Source organism: Theropithecus gelada, chromosome 5, assembly GCF_003255815.1.
Source record: "Theropithecus gelada isolate Dixy chromosome 5, Tgel_1.0, whole genome shotgun sequence".
Lineage (NCBI taxonomy): Eukaryota > Metazoa > Chordata > Mammalia > Primates > Cercopithecidae > Theropithecus > Theropithecus gelada.
In genome coordinates, this window is record NC_037672.1 from 150,298,901 (window position 1) to 150,314,847 (window position 15,947).

Consider the following 15,947-nt stretch of genomic DNA (forward strand, 5'->3'; position numbering starts at 1 on the left):
GCAGAGTGAATATTTATTTATTTAATATTTCTCCATTTGCAAAGTGAATATTTATTTAATATATTCTCTACCTGAAGGGAAACTGAAGAACGTCCTGGAATCTGTAGAAGATAGCAACACTGCAACCAGACTATTTATACTAGTGAGGAAAAGCTGAAGAAAATTTTTGCTGGCTGTGACATTAATAATCCATTAGTATTTAGGATGTATCTTAAGTAGGAATTTGGAAAATCCTGATACATATGTAGAACATGTACATTTAGAAAGTTATAGATATAGAAAAACCTGACTACCTTTTTTTTTTTTTTTTTTTTTTTGAGACAGTGTCTGGCTCTGTTGCCCAGGCTAGAGTGTAGTGGTGTGATCATGGCTTCCTGCAGCCTCGACCTCCCTGGCTCAAGCAGTCCTTCCACCTCAGCCTCCCAAGTAGCTGGGACTACAGGCACTCACCAATACGCCTGGCTAATTTTTAAAATTTTTTGTAGAGATGCGGTCACCACTTTGCCCAGGATGGTCTGAACTCCTGAGCTCAAGCAATCCCCCGCCTTGGCTTCCCAAAGTGCTGGGATTACAGGCGTGATTGTGAACAATGACGGAACACAATAAAAATTGGTTTTGTCTTCTTGAGGGTTAAAAAAAATCCAGCATAGATGGAAACTCTGAAAGAGGTTACATAAGTCAGTCTTGGAAGGAGAGATGAAACAACGGAAATTAGAAATACCTAACATGGAGCTAGGTATGGTGGCAGAGTCTGGAGTGGCAGCTACTTGGGAGGCTGAGGTGGGAGAATCACTTGAGCCCAGAAGTTTAAGACCAGCCTGGGCAACATAGTAACAGACTGTCTCTTTAAAAAAAAGTTCAAAAGTGACACTGCTGACGATGAATTGTAAATATTAATATTATTGAATTCTACTTCCATTCTTCATTTGTTTTTTCTTTTACCCAAGCAGGCCACCATCATGGGCTCCTTGGAGGTTTTCAGAATCAGAGAGGGTGGGTCCCTCCATAAGCCACTTGCCCCATGTTTTAGTTTAGCATATCTGAGAGTGTCCTCCAGGAGCACATTTCACATGAAGCCAGATGCATCCCTTTCCAGAGGAGAGAACAAGTTCAGTTTTGCCTAAGGAGACTGGAAGGGCAAGTGGACATCTAATGTTCTCACCCTTCTGTCTGTTTTTCACTGTTAAAGTTACTGATCAAACAAATGTCTAAGCACCTTTGGTCCACCAGCCTTTTGGCTAGGTGGATGGGATACCAGGATGAATACTGAAGCCTGTACCCTCGCAGAGCTTATAGCCTGCTTGGAGAAACAGACCAGATACTTGCAATACCATAAACCGCTTTATTCATTAGCAAGTATTTACTGAGTGTAGAATGTTCAGGTACTATGCTAGTCTCACTAGGGAATAGCAGTAAACAAAAAAAGCTGCTCTTCGTGCTCACGGTCTTTTATTTTACTGGGATGAGACAAATAAGTGAATACATATAGACCTAGCTACATAATTTATAGAGCCTGGTGCAAAATGAAAATGCAAGGCCTCTTGTTCAAGAAGCATGAAAAAAACATTTTCCTTTCTTCTGTAGTGTCTCCACCAGTCACCGTGTTTTTTATTTGCTACTTAATGTTACACTCTCTTGGCCATAGGGATACTTGTTGAGTGAGTGTAGAGGCTCACAGGCACCTGGAGTCACACCCTGGAACTCAGACCTCCCACCCCAGGCTTGTGCTAAAAGAGGGCACCAGAGCATGAGTTGTTCAGGGAATAACAAATAGTCTGATATGGCGAGACCACAGAATTTCTCAAGAAGAAATTAGTGATGAGGCACAATTATAAAGAGTATGTTACTGTGCCTGTTCTTAAGGAGTTTACATTCCAGATAGAAAGATTAGAACAATAACTATAAAACAGAGAAAATTAAAGAGCCACGGAGAAGGGTTAATAAAGTATAATAATAAAGTTTAATGGAAGTTTCAAGTTATCGCATAGTTGATGGGGACAATCCTCTTTATGCCTGTGTCCTAGCGTAAATAGGAATAGCAATCCCTTCCATTCTCAGAAGTGTCTCAGTTCGGATGATAAATTATATACTCACTAGACACCAGTCTTTCTCAACCTTTTTTCTCATTACCAGCCCCATCAAGAACCTTTTTAGATGTTTTTTCCCTGTTCACAATGCCATCCCCAGTCCCATGAAATTTTAATGCTGGAGATAATACTGTACATCTGTTTATGCACCGAGAGCCACAAACCACTGGAGCACAAACCATCTAAGATCTTTTTGTCTCCCAGGAATCCCTTTTGATGTCATCCCATTGAGAATGATACCCTACACAAATGACATGATTGCATTGCCATTTCTAACTCAGAAGCTGTGTTGTGACTGACAGGTTGAGAATGTTGACTATTTCTTCCTTAAAATTGTTAAATAAGCAGGAGGCCATTGGCTTGAGGCTGTCTCCATACTTTGAGTTCCTACCTAAGGAATTGTAAGGAACTGCAACCTAACTTGGTACACAAACAAACTGAAAACCAGGCATGAAGTATAACAAACCCCCAATTCTCAGCCAATCACAAGTAGCTGAGCTTCAGCCCGCACAAATAATTCAAACAAGGAGCTGTAATCAGTCAAGCTATTTCTGTAACTCACTTCCCTTTTCTGTCTATAAAAACTTCCTGTTGGCTAGGCATGGCTCACACCTGTAATCCCAATACTTTGGGAGGCTAAGGCAGGAGGATTGCTTGAATCCAGGAGTTCTAGACCAGCCTAGGCAACATAGGGAGACACCATCTCTTTTTTTTTTTTTTTTTTTTTTTTGAGACGGAGTCTGGCTCTGTCGCCCAGGCTGGAGTGCAGTGGCCGGATCTCAGCTCACTGCAAGCTCCGCCCCCCAGGTTTACGCCATGGGAGACACCATCTCTATAGAAAATTAAAAAAAAAAAAAATTAGCCAGGCATAGTTATGCACATCTGTAGTCCCAACTACTTGGGAGGGCAAGGCAGGAGAATCCCTTGAGCCCTGGAGTTCTAGATTGCAGTGAACCATGATTGTGCCACTGTGCTCCAGCCTGGGTGACAGAGTGAAACCCTGTCTCAAAAAAAACAAAACAAACAACAACAAAACCTCCCTGGCCAAGTTGCAGAGTGGAACTCATTTAATTTGTCTAAAGTTTTTCTCTTAAAATTTTCTCCTCTCTTGGTTTTGCATTCTCCAACTTGTTTTCCTACATTGTAGACTTTTTCCTCAGTCTCTTCCAAGTGACTTGACTTTGTTTTCCTATTTCCTTTATAAGCTCCTTCTGCCAGGCATGGTGGCTCACACCTGTAATCCTAGCACTTTGGGAGGCCAAGGCGGGTGGGTCGCCTGAGGTCAGGAGATCGAGACCAGCCTGGCCAACATGGTAAAACCCCATCTCTACCGAAAATACAAAAATCAGCTGAGCGTGGTAGCAGGCGCCTATAATCCCAGCTACTCAGGAGGCTGAGGCAGGAGAATCGCTTGAACCTGGGGGTCGGAGGTTGCAGTGAGCCAAGATTATACCACTTCACTCCAGGCTGGGCAAAAGAGCGAAACTCCAACTCTAAATAAATAAGCTGCTACTATAAGCCATACTTTTCAGAATGTCAAGGAAGGGGCATCAGAAGGTTATCTGAAATTTGAGATATTTGTACTGAAAAGGCAAAGGAACGAGAGGCAGTAGAATGTGTCTCCTTTCCTTGGTGGTGGTCATTCCCAGGTTTGGTTGATCAAGACTGCAGTGCACACCAGGAATCTCAGAGAACTGTCACAGCAGCTCTCAGTGACACTTAGGATACAGATGCAGCTTAAGTGACCAATGCTTTTTTATATCCATTTAGCACTCATTTTTCCCAAGATAAGACCTGTTTGGGTCAATTTGTTACTGTCCCAGGGCAGGCTTTTGCATTGTGTCGCTTCAGAGGCAGGGGCTAAGGAAAACCTGGGACTGTAACATCAGTACTGCACAAAGCCGTCTTCCGTATACAGCATAAGCACTATTCTATAAAATTGCCAGCAAGCCTCTGTTTCCTTGCAATCAGCTACTTTTCTGCTGATTCTGCCCATTGCTCCCTTGCAACGTATTTTCATACTTTCTCTAAGGATTCTGCCTTTCTTTACCTACAACTGTCTTGGTAAGTTTTTTTACCCCAGCGCCACTGGCCTCAGATAGTCACCACTCACCTGCAACAAGCCTGAGAGCCAATTAAGACAAGGCTTTCCCCAAATAGCACAAATTTATATACTATTACTGTAGTTACTTAATGTACTCATTTATCATTTTAAAATTACCTTATGTATCATCAATTACATGGTATAGCTCTTACAGGAAAAACCAAATTAATGGAACTCTGCAATTCAATGTAGCCCTTCCTCTGCCTCCAGCAGAAGCAACAGGGGCCGTAAATTCTGATTTTAGATGCTATTCTTAACAGTATCTACACGACTTACTATAGTGTGTGTGTCCGTGTGTGTGTGTGATAGAGTCTCACTCTGTCACCCAGGCTGGAGTGCAGTGGTGCGGTCTTGGCTCACTGCATTCTCTGCCTCCTGGTTGCAGTGAGCGATTCTCCTGCCTCAGTCTCCCGAGTAGCTGGGATTACAGGCGCCCGCCACCATGCCTGGCTAATTTTTGTATTTTTATTACAGATGGGATTTCACCATGTTGGCCACGCTGGTCTCAAACTCCTGACCTCAAGTGATCTGCCCGCCTCTGCCTCCCAAAGTGCTGGGATTACAGGTGTGAGCCACTGCGCCGGGCCGTCCTTCTTACACCTAAAACTGGTTCAAAACACCATATAATAATTTTGAAAATAATTGAATTCTCAGTGAAATGTTTTCAGCACTTTCAGGGGCCTGAGTTTTTGCTCTGAATCTGCATCTATTCTCAAGCCATGAAGTAGCGTATTTTTGACCATTTTGATTCGAAATTCATTCCGTTGTTTCCTTCTTTTTTTTTTTTTTTTTTTTTTGAGACGGAGTCTCGCTGTGTCTCCCAGGCTGGAGTGCAGTGGCGTGATCTCCTCACTGCAAGCTCCGCCTCCCGGGTTTACGCCATTCTCCCGCCTCAGCCTCCCAAGTAGCTGAGACTACAGGCGCCCACCACCACGCCCGGCTAGTTTTTTGTATTTTTAGTAGAGACGGGGTTTCACCATGTTAGCCAGGATAGTCTCGATCTCCTGACCTCGTGATCCACCCGCCTCGGCCTCCCAAAGTGCTGGGATTACAGGCTTGAGCCACCGCGCCCGGCTGTTTCCTTCTTTTTTAAAACCTAAGGGAAAAACAGACATATACAGGATTTGAAAAGCTGGAAAGCAGTGGGTAGCGGCTGCGGGAGAAGATGAGAGGTCAGATTAGAAGACAGATTAGAAGAAAGGAATCTAGTCAGCCCCAGACAAGACAAATCCGCAAGGATGGAGGAAGCGTTTACTTACTTCCTCAGCAGCCTAAAACGCCTTTATTTTTTAAATCCAAACTTAGGCCAGATTTCTGCGGCGCCAAGAAAACGCAGTAAAGGCAAAGGCAAGATGTCCTTTAAAAAAAAAAAAAAGTCACATTCACAGAATACCGAGGAGACGGAGGCAGCTCTGTAATCGGTCGGGTGAGACGCGGACAAGCTCCCCCAGCCCCGGCCCCACACCTGCGCCCCTTCCCCCGCCGGCTGTTCTGATGGACCGCTAGGGGTCGCTGCGGGCCGCGCGTCCGAGGACCGGCCTCCTCCCCCACCTTCTCGGTCTCGCTGCTCCGCCCCCGCGGTGTCGGCGGCGCCAAAATCAAACGCTCCCTGGTCTTCCCCGCCCCTCGCCCCTCGCCCCTCGCCCAACGCGCAGGCCCAGCCAGCGGGAAGCCCCGGCGCCCGCGCCATGGTAAGGACTGAGGCTATGGTCCCGCGTCTTCTTCCTCCCTAGTGTGTGGGCTTCGCCGCCCCTCGTTGGCGTGTGGATCCCGGCCTGGCGTTGACCGCCATGCCGGGCCGCGGGAGCGGTCGCCCGGCTCTCGGCCTCCCAGTGGAGAGGCCAGGCCCGGCCCTGCCCGGCCCCGCCGCGGCCATTCCGCCCTCTGCGTCGTTCCCCGCCGCTCCCGTCCGGAGTTCCGAGGCGGGGGGGCGTCCGCGGCCTTCCGGCTGGCTGCACCCGGCGTCTGTCCCCAGGGCCCATTCGGGCGGGTTAAGTTAGAACGCGGGAAGCGTTCGCGAACGTGACTCGAGAACCTCACCAACCCCGATTTATCTAAAAGACCACGAATCCCTTGAGAGCCTGGGCTCCCTACGCCTCCAGCCTTGGCCACGCGTGGTGTAGCCCCCCATTAAGAACGGGGAGAGAAAGCGCAAGTGGGCGGGAGGGACTGCGGGAAGCGAACGTCTTGATCCCAAAGCGCCCTCTTGGTTTGTCACCATTGAGTGGTTTTCTGTATTGTAATACGTAGAGCACATTCCAGAACTTCTCAGTTTCGAGTTACCTAACGGATCTTCACTTTGTGCCAATTAGTCGATTTCTGTGAAAATGCCCCGGTTTCTGCCAAAGGGCAGGAGTCGCTGCTCCTGTGCCGGGCGCTGCTGGTTGTGTAGGGCGCTGATGCTTTTTTAAGGACCCTCTGCACTGAATAAGGCTTCCTCGCCTGTCATGATCGGTTAAGTCCTGGTAAGATTCCAGATCGGCTTTGTGAGCTTAAGGTCTTTCTGCCTATCAAATCATTTTCATAAACCTTCAAAGTTTCATGCCGTTTTTTCTGCTTCAGTTGGCGAAGAATCAACATCTAGTTAAATGGATCTAAGATTTTAATATCTTCATTTACTTAAGTGGCCGTTAAATGTTGCCGAGCTAAAGGGGGCGGGGTGGGACACCAGGATCTAGTTCTATGCTATTTATTTGAAGATACTTGTCCAGATGTAGTTATAAATGATAACGGCTTCTTTGTGGTTAAACTAACAACCCAGCCACCTGGGCGTAAAGTGCTCTAAGAAGCCAAACAGGACTACAGTTAAAACTGTTAGCAGTGCCCTTCAGTGTTACCAATTTTCTCTGCAGGGTTGCTGACCTCGTATAACTGACTTGGAGAACTGTGCAGCTCAAACGCGCTTTGTCCTTTTACCTAATCTCTCTCTCTTTATACACGAATCACCTTCTAATACTAAATGTGTTAACTCTTCAGAAGCTTACCTCTGATAATAGAGAATCCTTTTAAAAAATTAAAACTTTTGATAAGATGCGGACTTCCTATTTTTTAATATGTGATCAGGAAATAAGTTTAGTGTTGGTCAAAGGTAAACTTTTGATTGATTATGAATTAGAAACTTTTCATTTGGTTAGGCAGCCTAAGTAAATAGAGTTCAGGCAATTTTTGAAATTGGAGAAGTGCAGTGCTGAACTCTGAGAGCAGCAGTGACATCTACTTAATAATTCTTCATAATTTTATTGTAATTGATGAGTAGGGCTGGCTGTAGGAATTCCATAACTTCTAATTGAGAAGGTTCCTCAGATAACATGATTTTTAAAGTGGTTTAAAATACTTCCAGAAAGCTTCACAGTCCTTGAGTCAGATTTTGAGTCTCCTGACTTACTACTAATTTGAATGCATCGCCAACTTACACTATCAGGTTTTTCCCAGTCTTAATTAAATATTAAATACATCCTCATTGATTTTTTTTGAGAAGTTTCTAAATATGAGTATTAATATGGCATCTTTTTTTTTTTTTTTTTTTTTTTTTTTTGAGACGGAGTCTCGCGTTGTCGCCCAGGTTGGAGTGCAGTGGCCGGATCTCAGCTCACTGCAAGCTCCGCCTCCCGGGTTTACGCCATTCTCCTGCCTCAGCCTCCCGAGTAGCTGGGACTACAGGCGCCCGCCACCTCGCCCGGCTAGTTTTTGTATTTCTTAGTAGAGACGGGGTTTCACCGTGTTAGCCAGGATGGTCTCGATCTCCTGACCTCGTGATCCGCCCATCTCGGCCTCCCAAAGTGCTGGGATTACAGGCTTGAGCCACCGCGCCCGGCCAATATGGCATCTTTTTACATTAGTTATTTTAATTCTGGGTATGATACTCCTACTGTGGTTAATAATGGAAATTATTTCTAGTCATAAAAAAGACTGATGAATAAATCAGGCTGAAAACAATGGAAATGGATGATAGAGCTCATCCACATTTCCTGAGTAACTTCCATAGCTGCTGAGCTGAGTGTTGAGAGCTTTCCTAAAACTTTCCTAAAATCAGGACACTAGATTCTCCTCATTGCCTGCCTCTGGGGGGCAGATTCTTGTGCAGTGCAAGGAGCTGTTTAGAATATCAAAATGTTAGGATCTTTCCTAACACTTCGGGATCTGCTTTCTGCTAATGCAGCCACAGACTGAAGTTCTTAAGGGATTCCCACTGCCCTGCAGCGCCCTTGACATGGCCTTCAGATTCTGGGCTGACAAAAGTAGGGTTCTCAACCCTGCCACAATTAAAAAATATGTTGGAGAGGATTTTAAAAATATATTGGAGGATTTTAAAAATATGTTGCCCAGGTCCCATTCCAGAGATTTTGATTCCATTCATTCGACGTGAGCCTGGGCATCAGTATTTTTAAAAAACTCCTGAGCTGATTCTAATGTATGGCAGTTTAGGACCTGTTGGACTAGAAAAATATGTTGAAGGAGTCTTCTAACTGTTACGAATTTCATGCTTGATTTATCAGATACTGCAGAGGCAAGAATGAAGGCAGGCAGATAGAGCAGTCCCGGACCCTGGCTCTCAGCCCTAGGTTTAGTGAGCAGGTCTGTATGGGTTCCTGGAGTTTGCCTACCTGAGATTTCTCTGATTTATCTCTCCAAGCTAGGCAATACGTGGTGTCACTGAATTCACTATGATTAATTCACCCGTTATATCTATGGGAGTATGGTAGGTGTTGGAGGACTTAGGAGCCTGAGCAGCCTCAAAGTTTAGAGTTGGGGGCTTTAGATACATGGTCCTAAAATTAAAAGCTTTATGTCTCCCCTTTCTAACTTGGCACTAAGCCCTGGAAAGGCAAAGGCAGTTCATGTTCTGAAGAAGTTTTTCAGTGTGCTGGGAGAGACAAGTAAACATCTTTTCAATGTAGTAAGTGATTTGACGAAGGTGTGTTCTGGGAATACATGCTTAGCCTGTGAACTCAGGGAAGTTCTGGAGGGATAGCGCCTAAATTAAGCCTTGGGAGATGTTTTGGAGTTTTGAGTAGGTGAGAGGTGAGGGTGTTCTAGGTGGAGGAACAACATTTTTTTTAAGGACGGAAATGAGAGCATTCTTTGAGTAGATAATTGCAAGTAGTTTTTGTGTTACAACTCAAGTAGCTTAGGTTTCCATTCTGTTAATGGCAAAATTTGAGGTGGGGTGTGGTGGAAGAGGCTGTAAAAGGTAGCCTGGGGTTAGGTGATAAAGGGCTTTGTATATCATACTGGGGTACTCAGATACGCCTGGATGTCTGGGAGCCACTGGAGGGTTTTGAGCAAGGGAGGGACATGGTCATATTTATGTTTTCCCAGCACAGAATGTGAACATGGAGGGTGAGTCAAAGTGTGGTTAGGGGACTGGAGATATATTGCAGGAGACAGATGATGAAGGCCTGAATGAGGCAGTGGTAGTAGAGATAGAACAGACAGGACAGATAAGAGAAGTAATTAAATGCTGAAACTGGCAGAACTTGGTGATTGGTTGGATGTGAGATAAGAGAGGTGAAGGTACCTAGGATGACTGTCAGGCCTCTGGCTTGGGTCACGAGGTAGTATCTGAGACTCAAGGTCTAGAATAGCAAGTTTGTGGGGAGTAGGTATGAGAGAGGAAGAGTTGAGTTTAGACAGAGTTGAATTTTGTCCAGCAGGCGGGTAGATGCATGAGACTGAAGCTCAGGAGCACACCCAGGGGTGAATGTAAAGATATGAGATCTCAGCGTGAGTGTTAATTAAAACCATGAAAGCAGATGAGATCAAAGATAAGATATTAGGAGATGGGGTCAGTAGCCAAACCCTGCAGCAAAACAGTGTTTGAGAGTGGACTGAGGAAGAAGAGAAAAATATAAACTTTAAGCTATTTATTTACCCATATTACTCATCAAGAAATACCTGATCATTTTTTTCCTGTGGGAATGAGTTAGTGCACCGGTTTTGTTTTTTTTTTGTTTTTGTTTTTGTTTTTTGGGGGGGGGGGCTTTTTTTTGTTTCGTTTTGTTTTGAGACAGTGTTTTGCTTTGTTGCCCAGGCTGGTCTCAAACTCCTGGCCTCAAGTGATCCTCCAGCCTAAGCCTCCCAAAGTGCTGGGATTACAGGTGTGAGCCACCGCCCAGCCAAGTTAGTGGGTTTCTAGGTTTTACAAGAATTAAGACTCACTCACTCTAGTGTGTAGCCAGAATGGCAATTCCAAATCATTGTCTTCACTTATGTAAACTCACATTTTCTGATGATGTTTTTGGTTGGGTGGGGCAGTCTTTAACTGTGGTTTTATGTCTGCTGTTTAAGCAAACAATTTATATTCCTTTATAATCCCCTACAATGTTTGAGAAGGATGCAGATCACATAAGAAATATTAGTGTGGAATTTTTTATTAGAGAACTGGAGGTGATAGTGCTCACTCTTTTTTTTTCCTGTAAACCTTTGGGTTGGAGGAAATTTGGCTCCTTTCTCTTCTAACTTGGGATTTAGCTTTATATATTCTATATACAACATCCTGTAAAATTTATTATTAACATATATTTCAGCTACATATTGTCTTAATTTCAAATTGGCTAAAGGGTATTACAGAAGAATAACCTGAGTAGGCTTCCATTTTCTACTTGGATAGGTCTTTCCTCCTTCCCTCTTGTCGTCCACATTGCTGCTATAATTAACTTACTAAAATGCAACTCTAATCTTGCCACTAGTCTGCTTTAGAAATTACTCAGCAGCTCCTCATTGTCTAGAATGAAGTCCACTCTCAGCTGGACAGTCAGCTTTTCATAACCTGACCCCACACCTTTCTCATCCCATCTGCCACTCCCCATACATACTTCATACAATAATTATCCCCCACGGCTTATCCTTCTGGAGAATTCCATGTACTTCCATAACATTGTGCCTGTGTGTGGTCTCCCCAAGATGTGCTTCTCACCATTTCTCAATTTGCCAAAATCCTTTTAATCTCTGTCCTTCTTAGGTAACCCTTCTTCCTCTGCATAGTGGAATTCATTCTGTTCTGGGTATTTATGTAGCAATTGGCGCATGTAGCTGTTCATTAGCTGTAAATAATTACATATATCTATTTTCTGGAGAGATTGTAAGCCTTTGGAAGGTCAATACAGTGGCTTATCATTGGTTCACTTTATAAATACTGAATTTCTACGAAATGCCAGGCTCTATCTCAATTTATAGTTACTACCTTGGCAGCACCTAGCACAGTGGTTGGCAGATAGTAATTAAAATGAGTCTTTAGGTCTGACTTTGAGAGCATCAGACCTGTTGGTATCAGATAAGACCATGCATAAAATTTCAAATAATGTTGCAAATCTAGCTGTTTTCAAAATGTGTTTAAAAGCATTGTTTACTTTTTAATTTTTGTGCTTTAGTCAAAGAAAAAAGGACTGAGTGCAGAAGAAAAGAGAACTCGCATGATGGAAATATTTTTTGAAACAGTAAGTCATTTTTTTTAACACATAATTTTGTGTAATTTTCATCTTAAGTATATGTCATCCAATGTTAACTGCTCTTCTTTGTAAGACATCAATACTGATCAATTTCTTGAAGAATGGGTAAGATTCTGCAAATATTTGTGGCTCCTGTGAGTTATGGAGTTGAAAAAAACATATCCCACTATTGGTAGAGTCTCTTTCACCCAAGCAGTGCTGTATACTGGCACCAGAATCTTCTGATGCATATATTTGATTGTCTCCCCTTTCTGCCTGAAAAATAATAATGACGAAAGCCCACATCTCCTGAGTGCTGCCTAGGTGCCAACCAGTCCTGGATCTCAAACAATAGAAGCCATAGTTCCAGGATTCAAACCAGGAAGAATCATTTGATTTCAGAGGGAGTACCAAATACTAGTAGTCTTTGGATTTTAAGTCTGTCTAATGTGTAACACATAGTTGATGGTACACAGGCCTCCTTAATTTATTCCAGATATTTGTACCTGCCACCAACACGAAATATGTTTAAAGTTTCATCTCCTAAGTGACAGAGCCAGAGTTCAAACCCAGGTACCTGGCTCTAGAGCCTCCTGTCTCATGGCTTTACCCTGTTACTGGAAAGCTTTTCTTTGTCTTCAGGTTAAAGGCCACATAAATCTTTCACCTAAAACAACACTAACTTCAAGCCATATGATATGGCTTGGCAGGACCTGCATAGCCTCGTTGGCTATTTTCATCATATACAAATGTGAAGATGGGAAAAAGTGGTAAAATTGAATATTAACGTGATAAAATCCCTTTTCACTTTAAGGCAGATTCTTAGTAAAAAAAAAAAAAAAAGCAAAATACACTGGGGATTTGCCCACTAAGTATAATCTTATTCTTAAAAGTCATTGGCAGTTCAGAACAGGATATCATATTATGATGATGATGATATGTTTAGGAAGATAAATTGGTGAAGTCTCTATATGAAAATTACGGCAATTATTCTGCTGAGTTGAAATATTTTTCCTATGGTCTCAGCAAGAAAAGTAGGTTTAATTCCTGCAAGACAGTAGAAAGCTGAGGAGAGTGTTGGGGAAATTATTTTGTCATTTTACAATATTGTTAATTATCTCAAATATAAAAAGTGACAGTTTCTAACTGAAAAATTTTAAACCTTGTCCTCAGTAACACCAAAACATGAAAAACTCTGAGGATCAGCAGTTTAAGGAAGTTAGTCATTAGTGAGGTTTTCCATAAAGCTGGGAATTAATTGTACTGATTGATTCATTTCATATATTCCTGTTTCTTTTTTTCATTATAGCCTAATCAGTTGCTGCTCATTTATTTAGTCTATCAGTTTTTTGATGGAATTGAAAAGTATAAGAGATTTGGCAAAGGTAATGGAGGCCAGTTAATTTGTTCTCTCCTGAATGGGATATGGTATATCCAGGATCCAGACTGATGTCAAAAGTAGATAAATATTCGATTTGCTTCAACATCTCAAAGCAAATCAACAATAATGGTGCAGAGTGAAAAGCATGGATTCTGGAATTCAGATTCAGGAATCTGGATTCTAATTTCATTGTTGCAATTGGCAAGTAAAAATTCCAACAAAATCAAATATGGCTACTCAAGGATTTGTTACAGAATTTGACTTTCTTTAGATGTCAATAGCAGCCCCCTTTTCAAGACTAATGTCATGGGAAAATGCTTATAATTTAATGTTAAGTAGAAAATGTAAAATATAAAAAACAATGCATGATGACAAATATTAACAATGGTAAGATACAGGTGGATTTTGTTTTACACTCTTTGTTACCTACAGTGAACAAATACTACCTTTTTAATCAAATTAGAAAATCAACTAATGAAGCAGCACATACTATATTGCCTCTAATCATAAGTGGGCTGTCTGCAAGGTTTTGGAAATCTTTTAAAAACATAGTCATTGGTAATAATGACAACTCAGAGAGAGAGTAAGAACCGTCAGGGACTATTTGAGGCACAAAATAGGCCACCAATAAATGTGCTGAGCTTTTTAAAAAATTACTTCAGCAAACAAATGAGTAGCTTTCCATTGGCACACAGATCTCTGGAATGGCCATGCATATGCCCAGATAATTAAAATAAATATATAAATGGAGAAAAAGAGGCATAGACATGATCATGTATGGATGGATATATACGTGCGTGTATGTGTGTTTTGGAGCTGCTAATGTAATAAATTATTTGCCTGTTGCACTTAGGAAGAACATGAGAACAGTGTAGCTCAATAATTGAAAGTTTGCATCTGGAACCTGTTTAACTCAATAGCTTTGTGACCTTTAAGCAAGGTTCTTGACCTCTCTATGTCTGTTTCTTCTTCTCTCAAAGAAGATGATAATTTTACCCAGCTCACAGTGTTGGTATGGGGATTAAATAAGATAATATATTAAACAATGCCCAGGTCATAAGTGCTTTATGAAATGTTATCTAGGGCCAGATGCCACGGCTCACACCTGTAATTCCAATATTTTGGGAGACCAAGGCAGGAGGATCTGTTGAGCCCAAGAGTTTGAGGTTGGTAGTGAGCCGTGATCACACTCTGTCACTCAGGCACTCTAGCCCAGGTAACAGAATGAGACCTTGTCTTAAAAAAAAAAAAAAAAAAAAAAAAAAAAAGGGTTCAACATATGCAAATCAATAAATGTAATCCAGCATATAAACAGAACCAAAGACAAAAACCACATGATTATCTCAATAGATGCAGAAAAGGCCTTTGACAAAATTCAACAGCCCTTCATGCTAAAAACTCTGAATAAATTCGGTATTGATGGAACGTATCTCAGAATAATAAGAGCTATTTGTGACAAACCCACAGCCAATATCATACTGAATGGGCAAAAACTGGAAGCATTCCCTTTGAAAACTGGCACAAGACAGGGATGCCCTCTCTCACCACTCCTATTCAACATAGTGTTGGAAGTTCTGGCGAGGGCAGTCAGGCAAGAGAAAGAAATAAAGCATATTTAGTTAGGAAAAGAAGAAGTCAAATTGTCCCTGTTTGCAGATGACATGATTGTATATTTAGAAAACCTCATCGTCTCAGCCCAAAATCTCCTTAAGCTGATAAGCAACTTCAGCAAAGTCTCAGGATACAAAATCAATGTGCAAAAATCACAAGCATTCTTATACACCAGTAACAGACAAACAGAGAACCAAATCATGATTGAACTCCCATTCACAATAGCTTCAAAGAGAATAAAACACCTAGGAATCCAACTTACAAGGGATGTAAAGGACATCTTCAAGGAGAACTACAAACCACTGCTCAATGAAATAAAAGAGGACACAAACAAATGAAAGAACATACCATGCTCATGGATAGGAAGACTCAATATTGTGAAAATGGCCATACTGCCCAAGGTAATTTATAGATTCAATGCCATCCCCACTAAGCTACCAATGACTTTCTTCACAGAATTGGAAAAAAACTGCTTTAAAGTTCATATGGAACCAAAAAAGAGCCCCATTGCCAAGACAATCCTAAGCCAAGAGAACAAAGCTGGAAGCATCATGCTACCTGACTTCAAACTATGCTACAAGGCTACAGTAACCAAAACAGCATGGTACTGGTACCAAAACAGAGACAGAGACCAATGGAACAGAACAGAGCCCTCAGAAATAATACCACACATCTACAACTATCTGATCTTTGACAAATCTGACAAAAACAAGAAATGGGGAAAGGATTCCCTATTTAATAAATGGTGCTGGGAAAATTGGCTAGCCATAAGTAGAAAGCTGAAACTGGATCCTTTCCTTACTCCTTATATGAAAATTAATTCAAGATGGAATAGAGACTTAAATATTAGACCTAAAAGCATAAAAACCCTAGAAGAAAAGCTGGGTAATACCATTCAGGACATAGGCATGGGCAAGGACTTCATGTCTAAAACACCAAAAGCAACAGCAACAAAAGCCAAAATTGACAAATGGGATCTCATTAAACTAAAGAGCTTCTGCACAGCAAAAGAAACCACCATCAGAGTGAACAGGCAACCTACAGAATGGGAGAAAATTTTTGCAATCTACTCATCTGACAAAGGGCTAATACCCAGAACCTACAAAGAACTCAAACAAATTTACAAGAAAAAAACAACCCTATCAAAAAGTGGGCAAAGGATATGAACAGACACTTCTCAAAACAAGACATTCATACAGCCAACAGACACATGAAAAAATGCTCATCAACACTCGCCATCAGAGAAATGCAAATCAAAACCACAATGAGATACCATCTCACACCGGTTAGAATGGCAATCATTAAAAAGTCAGGAAACAACATGTGCTGGAGAGGAT

At 42.1% G+C, this 15,947-nt stretch overlaps 1 protein-coding gene across 2 annotated transcripts in view; it reads left to right on the plus strand.

Annotated features, from left to right (window-relative positions):
- The first annotated feature begins 5,784 nt into the window (after window positions 1-5,784).
- MND1 (meiotic nuclear divisions 1) overlaps window positions 5,785-15,947 on the plus strand; it is a 74,218-nt gene continuing 64,055 nt past the window's right edge. For both annotated transcript variants that reach the window (XM_025385993.1, XM_025385994.1), the window contains exons 1-2: window positions 5,785-5,882; window positions 11,562-11,627. In XM_025385993.1, the coding sequence (XP_025241778.1) occupies window positions 5,880-5,882; window positions 11,562-11,627 (69 nt within the window). In that variant the 5' untranslated portion in view covers window positions 5,785-5,879. The remainder of the gene's footprint in view (window positions 5,883-11,561; window positions 11,628-15,947) is intronic.